Source organism: Ciona intestinalis, chromosome 10 (genome assembly GCF_000224145.3).
Source record: "Ciona intestinalis chromosome 10, KH, whole genome shotgun sequence".
In the NCBI taxonomy this organism is placed as follows: Eukaryota; Metazoa; Chordata; class Ascidiacea; order Phlebobranchia; family Cionidae; genus Ciona; species Ciona intestinalis.
This window is the reverse complement of record NC_020175.2, coordinates 2,801,459-2,823,680: the sequence shown is the minus strand read 5'-3', so window position 1 is coordinate 2,823,680 and position 22,222 is coordinate 2,801,459. Positions and strand designations below refer to the sequence as shown.

At 33.5% G+C, this 22,222-nt stretch overlaps 3 protein-coding genes across 5 annotated transcripts in view; all 3 read right to left on the bottom strand.

The window, feature by feature from the left end:
• Positions 1-259: 259 nt before the first annotated feature.
• LOC108949854 lies at positions 260-2,645 on the bottom strand. Its single transcript, XM_026836266.1, has 8 exons — positions 2,508-2,645; positions 2,242-2,300; positions 1,930-2,064; positions 1,736-1,858; positions 1,508-1,605; positions 1,263-1,445; positions 902-1,134; positions 260-370 (listed from the first exon to the last, which is right to left on the bottom strand). The coding sequence occupies exons 1-8, from the start codon at positions 2,524-2,526 to the stop codon at positions 276-278; spliced, it is 945 nt and encodes a 314-aa protein (XP_026692067.1). The 5' UTR covers positions 2,527-2,645; the 3' UTR covers positions 260-275.
• Positions 2,646-2,681: 36 nt separating this feature from the next.
• LOC113474583 lies at positions 2,682-5,233 on the bottom strand. Of its 3 annotated transcripts, none has more exons than XM_026836267.1 (7): positions 5,039-5,233; positions 4,932-4,975; positions 4,384-4,464; positions 4,250-4,309; positions 4,100-4,156; positions 2,853-3,344; positions 2,682-2,773 (listed from the first exon to the last, which is right to left on the bottom strand). In XM_026836267.1, exons 1-7 carry the CDS (start codon positions 5,107-5,109, stop codon positions 2,733-2,735), a joined length of 846 nt encoding a protein of 281 aa, XP_026692068.1. In that variant the 5' UTR covers positions 5,110-5,233; the 3' UTR covers positions 2,682-2,732. The 3 variants fall into 3 exon arrangements, with proteins under 3 accessions (XP_026692068.1, XP_026692069.1, XP_026692070.1); XM_026836268.1 differs by having other exon boundaries at positions 4,944-4,975; XM_026836269.1 differs by lacking the exon at positions 4,932-4,975 and having other exon boundaries at positions 5,039-5,103.
• Positions 5,234-7,871: 2,638 nt separating this feature from the next.
• LOC100177462 overlaps positions 7,872-22,222 on the bottom strand; it is a gene marked incomplete in the record, with an annotated part of 17,292 nt that continues 2,941 nt past the window's right edge. The window contains 19 exon segments of the mRNA XM_002122798.5: positions 7,872-8,299; positions 8,841-8,943; positions 9,627-9,782; positions 10,260-10,374; positions 10,947-11,104; positions 11,666-11,795; positions 12,372-12,478; positions 12,916-13,049; positions 14,175-14,268; positions 14,877-15,058; positions 15,505-15,637; positions 16,142-16,235; positions 17,101-17,209; positions 17,733-18,263; positions 18,770-18,867; positions 19,561-19,744; positions 20,103-20,227; positions 21,170-21,273; positions 22,190-22,222. Of these exon segments, the coding sequence (XP_002122834.3) occupies positions 8,130-8,299; positions 8,841-8,943; positions 9,627-9,782; positions 10,260-10,374; positions 10,947-11,104; positions 11,666-11,795; positions 12,372-12,478; positions 12,916-13,049; positions 14,175-14,268; positions 14,877-15,058; positions 15,505-15,637; positions 16,142-16,235; positions 17,101-17,209; positions 17,733-18,263; positions 18,770-18,867; positions 19,561-19,744; positions 20,103-20,227; positions 21,170-21,273; positions 22,190-22,222 (2,760 nt within the window).

Sequence of the window (22,222 nt, the reverse complement as noted above, 5' to 3'; positions counted from 1 at the left end):
AAGGTTGAAGCCACAAAAGGAGGGATTATAATTGTCAACGCCGCATAAAGCATGTGTTCAATAAATGCTTTGAATTTGAATCCTTTGTTTACATATGGTTAACATACACTTGCTTGGAGCAACATTATTGCATTGTGTTTGATGTCAAACGTATTTCATTTCCAAACCACCAGTATTTCTATATAATCACACAAAAGATTGAGTAATGCAACTGTAACAGACTACTGAGCTGTACATTTCCTATTCATCAACTTATAACATAAAACCATTCGTCTTTAGCTTGACTGAATATTGACATCCTTACAAAGGACTCCAGCATGGTCCAACATGTTCCCAACCATATTAACGATTTGATTGGTCGGCTGTCGACCTGGGATTTAACGGTTTAGTTCATAACTGTTTGAATACGATCAATTTCAAACTTTGTGCTATTGTAACGAATAAAGACAACCATATGTTAATATTTGGTTACAAAATATTATTGTGCTGCTTAAAGAGTTTAATAATTTAGTTTCTTAATGTCATTAATGAGACGATCTAGCAGTGATATCTCCGTGTTGCTATCTTGAAAAAACATCGTGGAAACAAGAGAGCCTAGCTCGAATGAATGGCCACGTAGATCAGGATTTATAGGTATGTGATAAGCAAATGGGAATACATGTGCTGTAATATACATCACCTTATTTGCAATAACTTATTTATTTTCTCGAAATTACATTTGTTACTTTATGAGGTATGAAAAGATCAAGAATAATTATTATTTACGAAATTAAATATAATGTATTAAATGTGACTGAAATACCTTTAGCACCTAAATCCCCTATTTCCCGATCATGTTTTTTTAACATCGAACTATAACTCTTAATTTTTTATAATTTTTAGCATGCACATGATTGCTTACCTTGTGTGTTAGGTAACGGGAACAAAATTTCCTCTTCTTCATGAAGATTCCCACAAACACGTTCTGCTTTTAACCAAATTCTATTTGAAAACTGGCCTTGAACCTCAAACCGGCGATCAAAATGACACGATCTATTTATTTGTTCGGCAGTTTTGGTGATTACTGATGGGTTGATTTCAACGTTTGTATTTTTTTCACGGGGCGCAATACGAAGAATCAAACTGTTTCCTCCACTTTAAATATTGTATGATTAATAAATTGTTCATTTTAAACCCAACATAAAACTATACACAACAGTACTATTCTGTTATCACCATTCGAACGGGTGAACAAACATTTAAAACAAAAAACTCGAACTTACGGTATGATCCAGGTTTCTTGTGAGAATTTTTCTTCTTTTAGGATATTTTCTTTTGTGGCCAAATCAAGATTCCAACAAACTTTCCAAACCACGGCGCCAGCGTTTTGGTAAAGCAAGAAATTCAGTTGAATTTTATATAAAAAGTCAACGCTTTTTTGTAATATTTCAAAAATAACTTTCCACCTGAAAGAAAGAAAAATATCAAACATGAAATAAGTAAACAGAACCAACAAATATTAACTCACCATGAGAAATGGTTGATTTGAAATGAGATAAAGTTGTCAGAAAACTCTAACCTAGTTTTTGTTGCTTCCCATTTAATTCCATCCTTACTAAGTAAAAGCTGAAACAAACAAACTGTGAAATTTGCTTATGGTTTTACCAACCTTTAAAGCAATAAACGGCCGTGGTTACTCTTGTTTAAACCAATGTATCCTGTATTTGATGACAAATAGTACATTAAACATACCGACCTTGCATCTTCTAACAGTTTCTTCATCCAACACAACATGAGTTTGTAATTTTATTGTCACTTGTTTTTTGAATGTAAGGGATGCTGGTTCACATTGAAGTGTTGGAGTTTCAAGACATTTACTCTGGAAACATATTAGTTAAACATGGTAAACTGTAAATATGAAATTAAATGTAAGACTAAAAATGATTATACCTCTAGAGGAAGTGATGCAGTCAGTTTAATCTTCACATCTTCTTCCAATGCTCCAGGTGGAACAACCAACTCACATCCTCCAACCTCTAACTTTCCTCCACTTGATCCAATCAAACTTTCGGGCGAAGATTTAAACTTTGTTGATCATTAAAAAAAAAATACTCAAGATAAAATCGTAGAAATGTTGTTTATTTACAAACATCTATTAAAATGGTAACTATCACTAAACCTAAAGATTCGGCAATTTATCTTCAGGTATAAACAGATCAAGATTATTCTCATTCCAATATAAATTATTATGCAAGTACCAACCAAATGTTTGTTCAATCCAACATCATCAACTTCCTGATTCATTTCTTCTATCGGAACTTCTATTAATTTAAAATACATTTGAATCCAAACATAAATTTAATTGTCGTCATGCTAAAGCATGGATGTCCACCATGTACCACAATCTCAATACCAATATATAGGAAAACGTTGCCACACCAAATTGCTAAGGGGCGTTGTATATAAATATATTATAACTACGAAAAATAACTGTTGATTGATTGGTGTCTTATATTTTTTCAACAAACCTTGTTGGTTGATTTGCATATCTTGTAACGATAACGTAGTTTTTGATACGCTTGGTTGAAGTTGCTTCTTAACTCTTTCCAAGTTTCTTTTACTTCTATCAATTCTTTCAGCTCTTTTATAATCGTTGATATCCTCAGCTCTTTCATAAGCCACAATAGCTTTGAAAAAATACTGGCACGCATCGTTGGGTAGGAAAGTGCGTAGATATGTGACACCAAGATTGTTTAAACAAGTTGCGTACACCTGATACTTTTCAGCTTTCTCCCTGAAAACTCTCTCCATTATAGCGATCGCTTCGTTCAATGTTTTTTCTCGGCCATTTGTGTCACCGATCAAATACTCACTGTATTCGATCCAATGCAAACACCAAACTTCCTGCAAATTCCGATCTTCCTCGCTAACGTCGTCAGATCGTCGAATCATTTCTCGCATGTCACGCATCAGTGGAATCACCTGGGTTCGAAGAATCGGTTTTAATCCTTCGTCATGTGATAACATTGCCCTGATAGACTCTTTGATCCCCTCTGCGCAATGCGCTATGCCAACCAAATCTGCTAACGCTTGATTTCTATAAAACGCGGCAGCGATTTGATAAAATAAAATCGCTTCCATGTGCTCTTCATCCCTTACAGTGTCAGCAACGTTTTTAATATCATTTGGTGTGGTTTGAAATTTTTCCTTAAACAAATTGCTTAAGTGATCTTTTGTTCCAATCGCTTCCTCCATCTCTCCATTCAACATACAAACTTCGTAATGGTCGACCAGACGCTTGGACTCAATGACAGCTGGGTCAAGCGATAAACCTCTCCGTTTTGCAATAGTTGCATGGCGATCATCTTAATAGATACTTCATTATTGTAATGCAGCAAAAGGAAATGTTTATAGCATAGACATTTACATTAAGCGACACTGGTTGAGGGTTAACACAGCAACAAACACCGATTGGCGTGTATATGCAGCGGACACTAAATCGCTATACCAATCCATGTGTCGGCCCGTGTGATTTATTTTTCATTCTTTGTGAGAGAGGTCCTTGTCAAGAACCTGGCCCATTACCCCCAACACACGAAAAGCCCATTTAAGTCTTTCATGCGACCGGTACCGCGCGACACGTTCTGGCTGTCAGACACTTTTCGCACAATTTTTTTACCTCGTGTGCTTACGAGTTGCCACACGTTTAAACTTTGTGTATGAATTTTGCTTTGGTATGGATTACAGTTTAAACAACCCATTAGTCACCGTTGGGTTGAAGCAATTAAGTCCGTTAAGTGTCATGCCCAAAGACTCATTTGCCAATTAGTATTAGCATCGCCATCAAGAATCGAACCGGGGACACTTCGGTTACGACGACGCGGGCGTCTAACCTCTAAGCCACGGTGCCGGGCCTGATGTGTGGTTGTTAATGTTATACCATCAAACGCCAAATAGCAACTTGGCACGAATCGTAATATGACGGCGATCTTTTGAGCAATTTCCAGAAACGAAGTAATAATGTTAGGTACGAGTTAGGAATCTTCGCTATACCATTAGGTAAAATCTATTTATTATATGAATATTGGGCCAATAATAAAAAAGTAAACATTTGGCCTACCTGAACCAAAAACATCTTCAAACCTTAGTCTTCGTGACGTCACTTTACCACGTGATTCTGGAAAACAATATAATTGAGTTTATATTTATGTTTAGGCTATATTTCTAGAGTATTATTATATCAACAAACTTTGTTGGTTAATTTGCATACCTTGTAACTTTGATGTAGCTTGCGATACGCTTGGTTGCTCAACCGTGTGGGTCACGTGAACTGCAATAAATAAATGGACGAGATAAAAAAAAGTTTTTCAGTTTGAATTTTGCTCAAAACAAAGTTTAAATTACACAAAGGGTCACTTCTGTCATGTCGTAATGATGACGTAGCTTCCGATACTCTTCGTTGCGGGTAATTGGGGCTCCAATGTTCTGCAATAAACACAAATATCTTAAAATGAAGTGCTTTAAAATGTCCACTGGTATTATTCCAGCCAAGTGGTCAGTACACCACGTGACAGCACTCTACCACGTGATTCTGGGAAAATAATTCAAATTGAGCTGTGCAGTGGTGGCCATTAGGTTGTCAAAATTGTTGTTAAAATCAAAAGTAGCAACTAAGTGTATATACAGACATATATAAAGCAAAATAGAAAACCCGTGATGTAGCTCTTTATAGGTTTCATTTGGTTATTAAGATACAAAGTGTTTAGCGCCTGCTTTAACCCAGTGGCCACTAATGCGTTGTCCAAACTACCAAACATGCAGAAACACAATTCCACAAAAAATATATATGTGGTAACTTGTAAGCTGACACATGGTGTTTAAAACAGAACAGCCGTGTTATGATGACTGTTGTTTTTCCGCCATGCGAGAATAAACCAGTTATTATTCAAAACCTGTCAACAAACCTGAAGCCTTTTCTATGTTCCTTCCTAATGGTCTGAAAATTCAAGTGAGCTTTAATTATCGATGAATATTCAAACAATAACAACACACAACCTACCTGTCATCATGTATATTTTCCACAATATCTGGTTTAGTAAAAAATTGTTTTTCCTGGTTTTTATCCGACATTTTCTTGTGTTGTAACTCCTACTCACACTGTAGCCTAAAGCACCTCCCACTGAATGGGTGAATGGGTGAATGGGTGAATGGGTGAATGGGTGAATGGGTGAATGGGTGAATGGGTGAATGGGTGAATGGGTGAATGGGTGAATGGGTGAATGGGTGAATGGGTGAATGGGTGAATGGGTGAATGGATGAATGGATGAATGCATGAATGAATGATGAATGAATGAATTTAACTTTCTTTATCCTAGCGTAGCCGGAAAATTACAGTCGTTAAACACGGGTGTTCGGTTTCATACACATCGTACCAGTTTACAAAATTATAAAATGTATATAATAAGGCGTTGGCTTGGTATGAAACGGTAAGCCTGGTATGGAAGCCTAAGTTACAAGTAAGCGAAATGTCCGTATATGTAATAGACACTTAGACAGTATAGTTCAGTAACTTCTAATGTTCTAGTGAGAAATGCTGATTTAAGTACAGTGTATACTAGCTGGATACTCTGTCATGCAGTGAACGGTTAATAAAAAGGTAACTGCATAAGCGTGTTTTAACAACTGTTGTTTTGTCTCTATCCTGTCTTTTCGTTTAAAGTATTTCTAAATCTTCGCCACTGTAATCGAAGAGAAAAATAAAAGTTATTATTATTAACATGATAGACAATCTAAATGTTGGTATAGTAGGATGGGGGAAGATGGGACACCTTTTCATTCTATTTTCTCGTACATTTTGGTAGCAAACAAAAAACATTCAAGGAATTATAAAACCTTGTTCTCTAATTGTTTAAAACACGATCAGGATATTTATATATTTCGTGCTAAAGGTGTCCCATCTTCCCCCATCTCACTATATATAAATACACTTCAACACCATAAGAGTGATTTTCTTACTAAATCATTTCCACCATTAAACTTGTAACCTACGCGTGATTGTCATTTAACAGACAACGTAGGCTACTTTTACTGAGACCGGCAAGCAACGATATTTGTTCCTTAGCTCGCGAATATCTGTATATGTGTCCAAATACCGCGTTATCAAATACAATATAAGTAACGAATTCGCGGGTTATATAGGACACTCTAGAGTCTAGACCAGTGCTCTTCAACCGGTGTGCACGGTGCACCCTAGGGTGCACCAAAATATGCCAGGGGTGCACCAGTGCAAAAAGGTATACAAGGGTGCATCACAAACTTCGACAATTTTCAGCAATATTTTTTCATTTTAAACTTTTTTAACCAATTTAGCCACTTTCCTACATTTTTTTATATGAATTTTATATCTTGCATCACTGGGAATTGTGAAACTTCATTAGTTTTACGTTAAAGCAATCAGGGGTGCATGAGTTCGACGCAACAACTTAAGGGGTTCACCAACCCATTAAAAGTCGAAGAGCACTGGTCTAGACAACCAAATAATCCCGCGTTCCTACTTTAAAATAATTTTCAAGTAAAAAACTCACAAAACTGGGTTAACGTGAAAATATTCGCGTGACAATTTGCACTGATATCGAGACTGTACGGTTAGTAACAATTCCTGGAACATTTATGCGATATTAAACAAGAGCCGCGACAAACCAAACACCGTTACTGGTAAGCTTGTTTGCTAAGGAACTTGAAGATTAATTAACTTGTTTCATTGATCCAGTTAATGTGGAAGATATATCACGCTGGTTATAGGAAAACCAATCAAGGCCAGTTTGCATCTGTTTTAACGGTTCGCAAAAACCAGCATTTTCTAGGTATAGTAGGGTGGGGGAAGATGGGACACCTTTTCGTCCCATTTGGTAATAAACAAAGAACATTCAAGGATTTATTAAACCGTATCCCTACGACTTTCATAGACTGTCGTTAATTGTTTAAAACACGATCAGGATATTTGGATATTAAGTGCTAAAGGTGTCCCATCTTCCCCCACAGTACTCTATATTAGCTCGTCAACTGCTTACTTAAACGTCAACTGCTTACTTAAACTTACTTGAACTAAACAGCACTGTGGTGACTAGACACACGGCGAAAACTAACTAGGCTCCAACAGGCTGTCAAACAGTTTCGTTGCGCAAGAAAAAAGCGCTGCCTCTAAAACGAGACCAGCGGCACGAAAAGGCGGGGATACTGAAATAATAATTACAACGAATCATAAAGCGCTTGTGCTGAAATTAAAATTGTCATGCTTTTCATACTGAAATTTCCAAATTGTAATATTTAAAATGCTTTTCAGTATAAATGTTAATAATATAGTAAGGTGGGAAAAGATGGGATACCTTCAGCACATAATATCCAAATACCTTGATCGTGGTTTATTAAACAACTAACAACGGTAAATAGAAGGAATGTCGCGGCACCGCTCGCATGAAAGACTTGAATCGGCTTTCCGGGTATTGAGCAAAATCTGGCGTAAATCCCAAGTCCTTGACAAGGACCTCACCCACAAGAATAAATAAAAACCCACTAAGAATAAATAAAAACAATAGTACCGAACTTTATATTCTTGCTAGAAATGTGTTTTGGCATTCACGAACATACAAATATTTTTGATTGTCGCACGGTTTTCGTCCATTTTACATACCTCAAACAACTGCCAAAAAATACGCCCAAAAAATAATCACCCACAAAGTAACATACATGGTAACTCGTAAGCTGGCACGAGGTGTTAAACCCATGTTATGACGACTGTCGTTTTCCGGCCACGCGAGGATAAAGTTACATTCATTCATTCATTTACCTCTTCCTACAACATACTATTCCACACAACTTTTACAAAACACTTGATAATTTGAATAAAGTTTAATACTGTAACCAGATGATCAGAGATTGGAGAAAAAAAGCAAGAGGTCGAGGTTAATTTGCAAAAAGTCTTCACAACACAATATCACAGAAGTTCCTACACAGTAGATGCAAATACAATCTTCTAAAAGATCACATTATATGCAAAGGCTACAGTACAATTTATGTGCTTATATAAATTACAGTAAAGAAATGGACATCACCAAGCCAGAAAAAAAAGTTTTATTGGCACAAGGAAAATATCATACTAGCTCAGTGTTATGTGATGGCTTATGTTGGTAGAACAGAACATAGGCACCAGCGCTATCTTTGGAAGACAGGGTTTGCTCTGATATATTTTCATCGTTAAATAAATGCCATTTCCCAGTCACTGGGTGTTTGCAGTGGGCCACATAGTGACCAGAGTATACACCTGGAGATTGAAAATGAAAATACAAAATGTTGGAAACTATTTGCATTTTTGCAACCTACAAAATACGGATAGCAATTTAAATATTTTTAGGGGGGGGGTCTAGCATTAAAAATATTTTTCATAAATTTCAAATAAATGATATGTTTTAAAAAACTAAAATGGGAAAGAAACGAACAATTAGAGGCAAGTTTAGTCAAAAGGTAAAAATGATGAAAATTTGAAGTTAATCTTAAACTTAGAAAAAATATTTATAATTTGTTTGCACAGCAATGCCATTAATTATAGCAAGGGTGTTCTGTTTTACTACAGCCATTGTGACAACTGACAAGGCATCGAATAAATTTTCAAATTTACAGTATTTTTGGAATTTCACTTTAATGGCTAGCATAAGGTGCCACAAAATCACCCACAAAGTAACATACATGGTAACTAGTTGGCACAAGGTGTTAAACCCGTGTGATAACGACTGTCGTTTTCCGGCCACCGAGGATAAAGTAAGTTACATTCATTCATTCATATACAGTACTGTGTATGACATTACCTCCAAAATGGGACATACAAGCTGTAAGATCGTATGATTTGAAGTTATGTGGGTGAGTTCCACTCAGTTGACCAGGACTGAAGGATTCCATTGGAAATAAAACCTGTAGGAAATTGTTGCCATGTTTTTAAAGACTTGATTACAGTAGTCTGTGTGCTTATGCGTATATGGCCTATCGTAAATTTTCTGCCTTGTTTTCTGTACATACATTTTATGTATAGTAGGGTGGGGAAAAATGGGTCATCGTTTCATCCTATTTTTATATCCCATCCGGTAGTAAATAATAAAAAAATCATATCCTTACGGCTCCCATAGACTGTTCTTAATTGTTCAAAAAACACGATCAGGATATTTAGATATTATGTGCTAAAGGTGTCCCGTTTTCCCCACCCTACTATATTCAATATTATACTAACGTAAAAATATAACAGTGGGCATGGTGTGTATAAATATACAATATGCCCAGAGTATTCGAATAAATATAAACTATTCAACCTCACATGGAGGGACTGACACTTGTTATACTAGGGTGTTATGTTTCAAACAGCATTTTTACACAGCTAACAATCTTGACAACCTATTATTAACCACTGGATAGGAGCAAACACAGTGTCTTAAAAACATTTTGTTGCACAATAAGTAAAATTTTTGTTACATTTTTAAGTAAAAACTAAAAATGAGTAAAAAAATCATTTTTAAGTTACTAAAAAGTTGAAACTGACTTAAAAATTGCTTATAAAACAACCAAACATTTATTTACAGTAAATAAAACATCCACAAAATTACCTCATCGTCAACTTTCACAGCATTTTTACTATGATAGAGAAATCGTTTAATATAAACTATAAGCGTATCTGGCCAACGACAAATCCGAAGTCGTTTTTCGGCCACTTGATGTCCACAGCAAGCAGGGCAATACCAGGGATTGTCGACGTCTAATATCTGGAAAAGATTTTTTTATGCAAGGAAAAATAAATTTTGGGGACTAACTTTTTTCGTATTAGATAATTTTATTGCTTAAATTTGCTTTTATTGCATAATAATAATAATAATAATAATTTATATAATAATAATAATAACTAAGTTTTCTAATATCTGAAACAGATATTTTTTATTAAAGGAAAAATAAATTTTGGGGTCTATTTTTTTTGTATTGGATAATATTATTGCATTGTATTGCATAACAATAATAAAAATAACTTTATTTGTCTCTTAAGTTATGGTATCGAAGATTAAGAAATATCTTAAACGAAAAGACAGGATATAGCGACAAAACAACAGTTGTTAAAATACATCTACAGTTAAAAACATATCTACATTTAATTGAAAAAAAAGACGCAAAGCGCCAGTCAAACGACTTAAAAAAATAAATAAAAATGCTTAAAATAAAGTAAAAATTATATAGAAGTAATAATATACCTCATTCTTAGTAAACGCACTCAGGCACTTTTCAAGTGTAAGCACATCTTCAGTAGAATTGATTTTAGCAACTGGTGGTTGTTTTTTATTGACATGATTTGGTGAACCAGTAAACCTGATCATTATAAGTATTTGAGTGTAAAAGTATTTGATAAAGTGGGGTAGGGGAAAACGGGACACTTTTAGCACATAAAATCCAAATATTCTGATCGTGTTTTCAACAATTAACAGCGGTCTATGGGAGTTGTAAAGATATGGTTTCATAATCCTTTTAATGTTCTTTGTTTACCACCAAATGGGACAAGAAAATAGAAAGAAAAGGTGTCCCATCTTTCCCAAATGTACTATACATTGTTCTATTATAGGTAATATTCTATGGCAAGTCACACTATGGGACTTGATATTTAGACCAATGTTGCTCTAATAATCCAATACAAGCAAATACAAATAATATATACACTAAAATAAATGTCCTCAAGAGTGTCAGCATTAAGCTTTGAACCTAGCACCCTCTAGTTGCAAGGAAAGAAATCCAAGCAAGTGCAACACCCCAGAAAATTATTACTTTTGTTTTTCGTATGGATGTGCTCTTTCGCCAAGGACCTGGAATTAACATTGAGTTGTCCCAGTACAGCTAGCATATAAAAAAATAACATTTAATTTTTCGTAATTTTTTTTTCGTCCTACCTGCAAGAAATGTTGTCACCCGGCTGTAAAGTGACCTTTTCACCCTGGGGTAAGGGGCATCCCCTACAAGTGGTGGGGTACTGACATCTGGAGCAATAAGTTCCATCTCGTGTGGAAAGCACCAACGTAAAGTCTTCATGCAGATGTGGTGGGGTAAGCTAAGTATCAAAACAAATGTAAAGCTGCAAAATGTATTTTATATGTTTTTTTAATAAAAATAAATTTTTTGTATGTTTAAAATTTGTATGTTTTTTAACTTTTTTTAATAAAAAATGACACTAAAAGGAGCTTAAATATAATTTGCATCAATTAGATTCAAACCTGGGCTATAAGACACAACTGTATTAACAGAAATATTGAATTATGTTGTAATGGTACAATGTTCTGTAACAATTTTGAACTTGGCATCATTAAAAATAAATGAATTTGTACCCATGTACAGTATAATTTTATATACAATAAAACATGCCTATATTATTATTACATATACATAAAATATATATAACTGATACATAACATTGGCCTACACATTTGTAAAAAAAACAAAAATAATTTTGTTACACAAAATGCATATTTTTATATATATATATATAATTACTGCAAATTTAAAGGTTTCATAAAAATTCCTTTAAAACGAAGGCTATTTAAAAAAACACATCAAACAATGGTATTTAAAATAACTTTGCTAAAAACTTTAGAAGTTTTAAAAAACATAATACCTTTGTAATAGCTTCATATAATACATCCCATGACACAGTAGTTGAAGTGTTCAGTAGCTTGGCTTCACTAATTACTTGAACAACATTGTCTTCATCAAGGAATGTAAAGCTGATAGTAACCAGTACGTCTCTGTTGTTATAATACATTAGTTGTAACAACAAAACGAAATATTTTTATATATTTTGTACTGATCCTGTGTCTAAACAGTATAAAACAATTTGTTAAAAAACTAAGTTTTTTTCGTTAAAAAAAAAAAATTAATGCTTTGTCGAGTTAAATGTTATGACTAAGTCTGTTTGCATGGCAGAAAATGAAAGATTTTGTAAGAAAAAACATTATATACATGTATATATATTTATATTTATATACATTCTCGCTGGACTTGATTTTTTCATGTATTTCGTAGCACCAGATCCTTACTGTATTTCTTTACACAAGAATCGTTAAACTCTATGAGCACCAGATCAGGGTCATGTTCTCAGAATTGATTAGAGGTATTATGTAACCTTAATGTATTGGTAATACATCTTAATTTGTAAAGATAAACAAAGGCTAATAAATAAAAAGTCTATAATTAAGCTATATAGGCTATGTATTGTATATGCTATATATTATCTAGTAAAAATAATTAAAAAAACTTGTATTTTTGCATTGCTAAATTTATGCATAAAATAAGAAATAAGTTTCAAAGTTTACATTTCTAACCTGTTCTGGTTGCATGATGGCAGAGGTACAAAGTCAGTAACTGGATAACAATGTGTATGGCAAACTGGGCAAGAAAAATTCTCTATTCCATAATGTTCAACTGAATTCTGGGCGTATAAGTTACGGTTAATACAGAATAAAAACTATATAATTTACAAATTGAAAAAAGTTTTTCGTGTTTAACGACAAACTTTTACTGTTATTTTTCAGTTGGACATGCTGACATACGCATATCTTTTTCAACCTGCGCCGTGGCACAGTTGGTTAGCATGCATGCCTCTAATCCAGAGGTTATTGGTTCGAGGCTCATCAATGCTACCATTGTGGGCCTATATGTCCTTAGGTAAGACACTTAACGACAATTGCTCTAACCCAGTGGTCACTAATGGGTTGTCTAAATTGTCAGCATCAGAAAAATAATCCACCACAAAGTTACATACGTGGTAACTCAAAAGCTGGCATAAGTGTATAAAACAAAACACTGTGTTATAACGACTGACGTTTTCCAGCCACACGAGGATACATTAAGTTCCATCGTACTTACTTCCAAACATGAGGGGCAAATAAGAATAGGACAAGATTCACGCTGGTGTTGAAGAAGTTCTGAATCAGAAAACTCGTCCAAACAAATACAACAAGAATTCCATGAAGTGTTTGCTGCTGTGGGTGATAATTCAGCTGCAAAAATTATTTTACATGTTATAAAAAAATGGTATATAATTTCTATTTTTCATTTTTACATATGCCCACATTTTTGTTTTTTCCATCATGTTATTTCATATATATGTATATATATAACCGTTTTTTTTATATATAACCGTTTCATTTTTTTATATATAACCATTTCATTTTTTAAAATTAGAAAAAAATTCCTAGGAAAAAAATATATATATATTGATTTAAAATATATAAATTAATAAATAAATATATCTCTTTTTTTCTGGGAATTTTTTTCTAATTTTAAAAAATGTTGAATTCTGTTTAACTTGCAAAAACGGTTACAATTTGTCACGCAAAATAAAATGACATTAAACTAACGGGCCAACTCTGGTGTAAATCCTATGTATCAAAGTGTGTCATTGTAGAACCTCACCCATATAGAACACAATAGAAACTAACTCAATTTTACACAAAACTACGCTCATGTTTTTCTTTGCTTATGACTGATGTAATGTGTTTGTTTGTGAGATTTATTTCAATAAACATTACCTGTTATTACCGGTAAATTATTAATGAATAAAGAGAAGCATTTAGTTAATGTTTAAGAGTTTTGTTGATTCAAGCGATTTTATGGAGATTGATTGAGACGTTTAACTAAAATAAATAAAGGGAACAGCTGATACAAAAGACACTGCATTGTGCAGTCTGCAGGCCTTTCATTTTTGGCTAAAAATTACATTTATTTAAAAACCTCTAAAACATTTTTATTCTCCTCGCTAAACTTGTATTTAAACTAAATTAATTCAATTGAACAGTAAAACTGTGTCCAATATCCTAGCAAATTATGGTAAAAGGTAAAATTCCTAACCACAGTTATAAAGGTTAGCATATATATTTTACTCATCCTATATAAACAATTAATAATTCACAATTAAACATATAAGTATTGTCATAGGGAAAATACTGGTGTAGACAACATATTAAAACTTAGAGTACCAGCCACGCTTTTTAACCGACACCTTTTCCAAACTTTTTATCCAAAGCCAGTTTTAAAAACTGTTGTTTTGCTAATCATATATTTTTTTAAATAACATGATCTCCGCTATCGTTTTAAAGAAAAAAAAACTTAAAAAAAGAAAATACCTTTTTCATCATTTTCTGATTTTAATTTAAGAAACTCCATTAGCTCCAATTTTCTGGTTTTGTCGTTCAAATTTTTGAGCGGCATGTTTCCCTCCTATTTTAAACAGAACATGTTAGATACAATGAATATTGTTACCAGAATTAGTAAGAACACGGGGCTATTAAAACGTAGCGGACAAAAAACTTAAGCGAAAGTTACTTGCTTTATACTTGCCTGGCTGAAAACGACAGTTGATATAACACAGGTGTTCTGATTCATACACCTCGTGCCAGCTCACGAGTTACCAAGTATGTTACTTTGTGGCTATGTTTTTATATATGGCTGACAATTTAGACAACCAATTAATGACCACTGGGTTAGAGCAATTGCCGTTAAGTGTCTTGCCCAAGAACACATACACCCGCCATGGTAGCAGCGACAAGCCTTGAACTTATGGGTTATAAGCAGGCGAGCTAACCAACTGTGCTACAACACAGAACGATTTAATCACCCACAAAGTAACATACTTGGTAACTCATAAGCTGGCACAAGGTGTATGAAACAAAACACCCATGTTTAACGACTGTTATTTTCCGGCCACACGACAATAAAGCAAGTTACATTTAATAGATAGGAACCATTTACAGTTTTTAAAGCAAATAGAAAAAACATTTCCTAAATAAATAGTACATTAAACACAGTAGGTAAGAAAAAAAACTTACTAGTATTTCCATAATGTTATAACCCTTCACTTCACAGAATAAAAAGTTGGTTAAGTCCGTTGTATGCAGTTCAGGTTTATTTGATTTAATCAGTTGTTCCTGTAAGTCAGATATTTTCCCATGGCGTGGTGCGTACACTGAGAAGTGCTGTGAGGTGTGGTCAAGTGGGGAGACATGCACGTCTACAATGTAAATGGGTTATTTTTTCTAGAACTGGTATATAGTAGGGTGGGGGAAGATGGGACGGTTTTCGTTGTATTCTCTCGCCCCATTTGGTAGAAAACAAGAAACATTCAAAGAATTATAAAACCGTATCCTCACGACTACAATAGGCGGTTGTTAATTGTTTAAAACACGATCAGGATATTTAGATATTATGTGTTAAAAGTGTTCTTAATTTATTGCAACATTAATGAATAATTGTTACTTGCTTTATCACCGCATAGACGGTAAATAACAGTCGCTATAACACACGAGTGTTCTGTTTCATAAACCTCATGCCAGATTACGAGTTACCACATATGTAACTTTGTGGTTCTATTTTTATACATATATATTATATGGCACAGAATATACAATGATCTGGCATTTTAGTATAACATAGTGTAATATCCAAAAAAACACTTACTGATACACCGGTTGAGAGCATGAGGTATTGGTAACGACAAATACATGAATGGTTCGTGCGTTACAGACTTGAATCCACATTTCGAACAGACAACTGTGCTTTCTAGTTGGCCTTGGAAAGTATCTACTACCACCTAAGAAAAATTCTTGGTCATTTTAACTGTTTTATATATTTGTCGTTTTAACTAACTATATTGTGTTGCTTTTTAAACCACATAAACTTGTGAAAACTAGGGGCATGTAAGGTGTAGTACAGTTACCAAGTATGTTACTTTTTGTGGGTGACAATTTTTTGGTGGTTTTTTTTTCATTTTTTTATGTGTGGCTGATAATTTGGACAACCCATTAGTGACCATCGGGTTGGAGCAACTGTTGTTAAGCGTCTTGCTCAAGGACACATAGGCTCACAATGGTACCAGAGAAGAGCCTTGAACCCATTAGTGCCATTACCTCTAGGTTAGAAGCAGGAGCACCAACCAAAGGCGCCATTGAATGCTTTCCTTAGCAAAAAGTTTGATCCAAAAAGGTTTTAAGGTAAAGTTAAAAGGGTGTGTATCAATAAGTTTTTTTTCCTGGTTTAAATAAAATGGAAATGTTTTAATTGTAGACATTTCTTATAAAATAAACTTAGCACTTACAGATTGGTTAGCTTGTATATAACTGTTCCATATTTTATCAGCAATAGCGTTTGAATTATGATCGCCGCTGGGACTTGTACTTGATATATCATCTCTGTTAAAATAATTAACAATAGTATTAGCTTATACCCTTTCCACTTTATATAGAAAAAATTCAAAGTTAGTGTTTTTATGTTCAGAAAACTGACAGAAGTCAATGAAAAAGCATGGCCATACTTCATTAAGTGAAGCAAAACTGGCCATACTTCATCAAGTGAGTCCTAAAAACTGTCATTTTTATTTTAAGAGTAGCCGATGGCTATGAACAAGCTACAAATAACAACTTTACAAATTTTCCAATTTGCCAAAAAAATTAATAAAACACTGAAGTAGTGCTATAAATTAGTATTGCTCCACCAAAAAACAATGATGAATTAATTGTTGGCCGCTGGATTGGAAAATTGGATTAATATTCTAGTTTCAACCCACAACAAAAACATATATAACAAAGAAAAGGGTTGTAGTGACTAATGATATGAAATTTAGATAATTTAACCCTTTGTATAACACATAGGAAACTTTGCATCATTCTCCCACACATAAGTATACGATTAAATCAAGTAAGTGGCAAGGTCCAGTTTTTGAATGTTAGATACGAATGATTCATAAAATCTCACTAACACGAATTATTCATTTAATGAATAATAGTCAAGTATAGTTAAGGTCATGCCTTTACATTTGACATCGGACACCCTTAAGCTAGAATAGTTAACCATCACTATTATTTAATGCTTACAAAAAATGTACAAGCCTAACCAATGCACTATAATAAAATCAGCGAATCTGACCCTGATCTGGTGTTCATAGAGTTAAACAATTCCTGTGTAAAGAAATACAGTGATTTTTGTAGCATTATGACTACACTATGTACTGTGTTAGATTGTAACCTATATAGATATACTCAGTTGTATTTAAATTACCTTAAATTAGACATTGTATCAGAACAGTTGCCCCCGATAGTTGAACTACCAGTTGCAGGCTCTGCACTCTCATCCACAAGTATATTGGTAAACTTTGTGAGCAGTAAACCTATAGTGGGGTGTATGTGATAAAAGTAATACTGGCTATCCGAAAAATTTATCATATATAGTTTTAAATAGATGATAAATAAGTACATAGTCCCACTATGGCAAATGAACAATTCAGTAAGTTATTAGAGCAAAGGGCATTAAGAGGTACGTCATATATATATGGTACTATTAAGTAGTTGCATACACATAGTTAATGCTGGCTAGTTTTAAGTATAAAATTTGAAGGTAATTCATTTGTTATTTTCTACATCACTGCCAATCTATTACCACTGGGTTGGAGCAATTGCTGATTTGCTGCTACATGTAGTTTTCTAATAACACTCACTAAACTATGGCAGCAACAATGATGTTTAAACAAGTACCTTTTTATCACACAAAAATATTTGTGCAGGTAAACTGTTAACTTTCCCATTATTTTTTTGCATAATTTTTTTTATATTAAAAATATCTTTTTGCTTGTAGTTTTTCTTTTCTGGCTACAGTGTAAATTGAAATGACATACTTTTTTATAGGCAGCTTACCTCTGTCTCCAGATATTGACTGTAGCCCACAACTGGTGTCAGTTTCACAAACAAAATTGCGTTCGTTATTCGAAAATCCATTTTCTACACCCTCACCGTTAACACAGAAGCTAGGCTCATAAAAATCAACATTTTTCGATTTTCGAAAATTTTGGCACAAATTTGGTATGCTGTTAGAACGCCTTAGAGAGTATAGCTTTTGTGGTGCAAAGGGCTGCCCTGCTAAATCCAGTGGGGGTGATAAGGCTGTTACTGCTAATGTGTCTTGGTCAAATGACTGTAGTGATGGTATGTGAATTTGATTTTTCCGTTTTTTGTTTAGAATATTTTCATGAGGTATAAAATGGCTTGTAAATACTGGTGAAGCAATTTCAGAGTAGAAAATAGGGGTTTCCAGTGCAGAGTACGGTGTGTTTGAATTGAATTGAAATGTAGAAGATGGGAGAAGAGAGTTTGTGCAGTTCTGCTTGAACTGCGTGACTGGATCATTGAAAATCTTGTCAAAGTTGGGAGTGGAAGTAGTTTCACTATCTGGGGAAAATTATGGAATTTTTAAAGGACATCCATTTCTAAATGGTGGGCTATGGACCAGGAATGGGCTACAGAAAATGCAGAATTCTTATAGTGTTTGTAAAGAGTTTTACACAAACTTCTGTTTTGTTCATTAAATATAAAAATTTACTTAAAATATAAGTTAATAATAAACCTTTTATGTTACGTTACTCTTTTTACAGTAAATTTAAAAAATGACAATTTCAATTGACTTGCGGATTAAAAAAATTTGGGAAATACTGTTATATAATAAAAAATAAACAAATATGATAGGGTGGGGGAATATGGAAAACCTTTTTATTTCATTCCTCGTCCCATTTGTGCTAAATGTGTCCCGTCTTCCCCCTCCCTACTGTTTGTAATAACATATTTAGATTCTACCCACACTGTAATTTAAACCTGTAATGGGAGCCATAACATAAAAGAAAAATTGTGTTATATGCAAAAGGCATGAAACCGAAACCATAACAACTATAACACAATACCTATTCGCTTGAGTTCCGCTAACAAGTTTGTTTGCTTGTACTTAGTGAGTTGCAGCTTCTTTAATTCAACGCCAGTAGTGATGTCTTGGGAGTTGGTTCTGGTGAAAAAATTGTAAACATTTAGTAACAGAAAAATTGTAAAAAATTTAAAAAAAAAATAGAAAAATTGTAAACATTTAGAAAAAGAAAATTGTAAAAAAAATTCAAAAAAATAATAAAAAATTGTAAACATTTAGAAATGAAAAATTGTAAAAAAATTTCAAAAAAATAAAAAATTGTAAACATTTGGGGAAAAAATGAAAAAGAAAATCTTGTGGTATCGTATGGTAATGCCACATTAATCTAATTTTTTTGCAATATCTATGATCTAAAGGTCCTTCACAGCTCAAATGGCTGTTTGTAGTTTGTGGTAAAGCAGTTTACTTTTCTGTGGCAAATTGGCAAACTGTTGTGTAAATGTAAAGTATGTACATTTGAGAGCAAGTAAACATAGTTTAATAACACATGGAGGAAAGCACTCGCGGACTTGAGTTTTTGTCATACAAAATCTAAATATATTTCATACAAAATCTATGTTTTTCACAAGTTACACAATAACTGTGATATTTTTCTCTTTTGCACAGTTTTATTGCTACTTGCTGTTTAGGAGAAACATTACAACTATATTTACAACCTTACAAAGTTACAGGATCCTTTAATACTTTAAAATAAATGGGTTTTGGCTTATTTATGAGCGAAACTGCGACAAAAAAAATCAAAAAATCTCTAATAATAAACCAACACATGCTTACTGGTCCATTGGTTTCTTCTGCTGAGGGACTGGGCTTGTGATTTCAGTATCTCCCATAAGTTGACCATTGTTAAGTCTGGAGCATACAGTTTGTGGAAACTTGTTGCTATGATCCGTGGTGGCTTCTTCATCACATTCTACTTCACTGCTTAGAACATTCACATTTGCCGTCTTCTTCTCTTTACCTATTAAGAAATATATGAATGAGTGTAACTTACTTTATCCCCGCGTGGCCGGAAAGCGACAGTCGTTATAACACGGGTGTTCTGTTTCATACACCTCGTGCCCGGCTTTTGAGTTACCATGTATGCTGCTTTGAGGATAGTTATTTTTTGGGGGAGAAGTTAATTTTTTTTCTAATTTTTTGGGGGAGAAGTTAAAATTCTAATAATTTTGACAACCCATTAGTGTCCACTGGATTGGAGCAATTTCTGTTGTGTTTTTACGCACATTCTATTTGATATAACTCTGAATAGTTAGTTGTTACTAAAAATTTATATTAAATTATTTGATATAACTCGAAATAATTGTTAGTGCTGTTACCAAAGAAAGAATTGATGGTTAATAGGTTGGTATGGTGGCCGTTGGTGGCAACGATATCCATTCGTTTATTATTTGGTCGCCCATCATCAAGACTTTCGGTGCTTTTAGTTCGTTTTCGTTTCACACTAAAAATATCAATATGATGTACATTTATATAAATAATTTTCTTTGTTAAAAACATATATATGTATATACTTATATATAGTAGGGTGGGGAAAGATAGGACACCCTTTCATTCTATTTTCTCGACCCAATTGGTAGTAAACAGAGAATTTTGAAAGAATAAGATCCCATTGAATAATGCAAGGAAGAGAAAGAATTGGCGAAAAAATACAGTCTTTAAAACCACGCACTTAAAAGGTAAAAATTGCTGGCTGAAAAGCATAAACAACAAACTATAACTTTGGTAATAGAAAAAAATTAACCAATTTAAGCCAACTGATTTTTTTAACAAAAAAAATGCGGAAAATGTAATTTAATTTTTCAGAGCTATGTTTTGTATGGGAATATCCGCAAATAAATCAAACCACACGCAAGCAATTATATGAAAATTTAATTTAAATTGATCCACCCAACCAAATAAAACGAGTTTAACTAAATTTAAAGCAATAAAAATATTGAAATTTTTTTTGGTGAATGGCATCATACCAGATTAGGATATTTGTATGCAAAATATTTGTTGTGTAATATGCTAGCTAAGCTGCAACATCACTCAAAAGTCACTCTTAATCGTAATGCAATCAAAATATACAAGCTCTAAATTAAGCCAGCTTTTAACGCAGTGTTACAAATGCCTTGAGGCAAAATGCTTTAGCAAGCACTGACAGCAAGAAAGGGGCAACTGCTCAAACAAAATTTCTTTATACAAAAACAATCAATTTGCAAAGGTGAAAATTACGAAAATGCAAAAGTATTCATACTGTTACACAAATTGATTTCAGCGAAAATAATTTTGAATTAATTTAAAGTTATTGGATAGCAATGAGCTGTTAATCCTAGGACCCATGACGGGGCACGCCGCGAGACCTAACCCACATAGAATAAAATCAACAAAACTAAATACTCACGTTTCATCTGAAACCACAGATAATGTTGGAGCAATGGGAGTACTTCCTTTTATTTCTTGATGTAAAGACTCCAAAAATAAAGCAAGAAGTTCCTGCCCGTCATGCTGCATGACCACGTACATGTAAATTAGCTTATCTACTTAAGGATTATAGGACAAGAATGAATAATTCAGACAGCCTGTGACTTACGTTAATAGGTCAATGAATAAACCAGTAATTTGGATACTGTGGTTTATTACTGCTTTTTGAGCAAGCTTTTAAACCAGTGGTGTGCAACTTTTATTAAAGAAGGACCAGGTATAAATTACGGGGTAAAACTACGGGCGTATGTTTATTTAACATAGGCTTACATGGACTAATGATAATTTCTTTTTATTTTTGATCTTGTGATATTAAAAAGGGAATCATTTCTTTGCAGAAATATAAAGATAGGACGCATAAATTTTTAAAGAAAATTGATATATATTTATATATATAAATTCATTGTCAAATAAATTCAGTAAAAGATATGCAGCGGCCTTCCGGCCCGCATAATTGTTGTTATGCGGCATGCTCACCCCTACTTTAAACTAATAGGTAGGATTAAATTTTTAGACTGGGAAACATTTCTTTTAGGTTGGTTACTGGTCAAGCCTAATGACATGGAACAGTGTAACAAAGCAACATTTTTGCATTTTGAGCAAGATTTTAAACTAATTCGTAGAGTTATATTTTTAAACTGTAACTTTTATATTAGATGAGTTAGCCTAATGTTCTGTTACTTCTGCTACCAGGCATTGTATCAATATTATATTAGTAAAAAACGTTGGATAGCCTATACACTACGTTTTTAATATACCAGATGAGCCACTAATATAATGTTAGCCTACTGGTTTTAACATTCAGAGGCACCAATACTAATACAACTGTGCTGCTGTACTGCCAGATGGTGCTAGTATACATGAGCACTTGGCTAAATCAATGAATGTATCAGTAGTCATAATATATATAATGTAAATTATAAATTTATCAACTACTTACCTGCCCATTGCCGGCAAACTGAGTATGAATTTT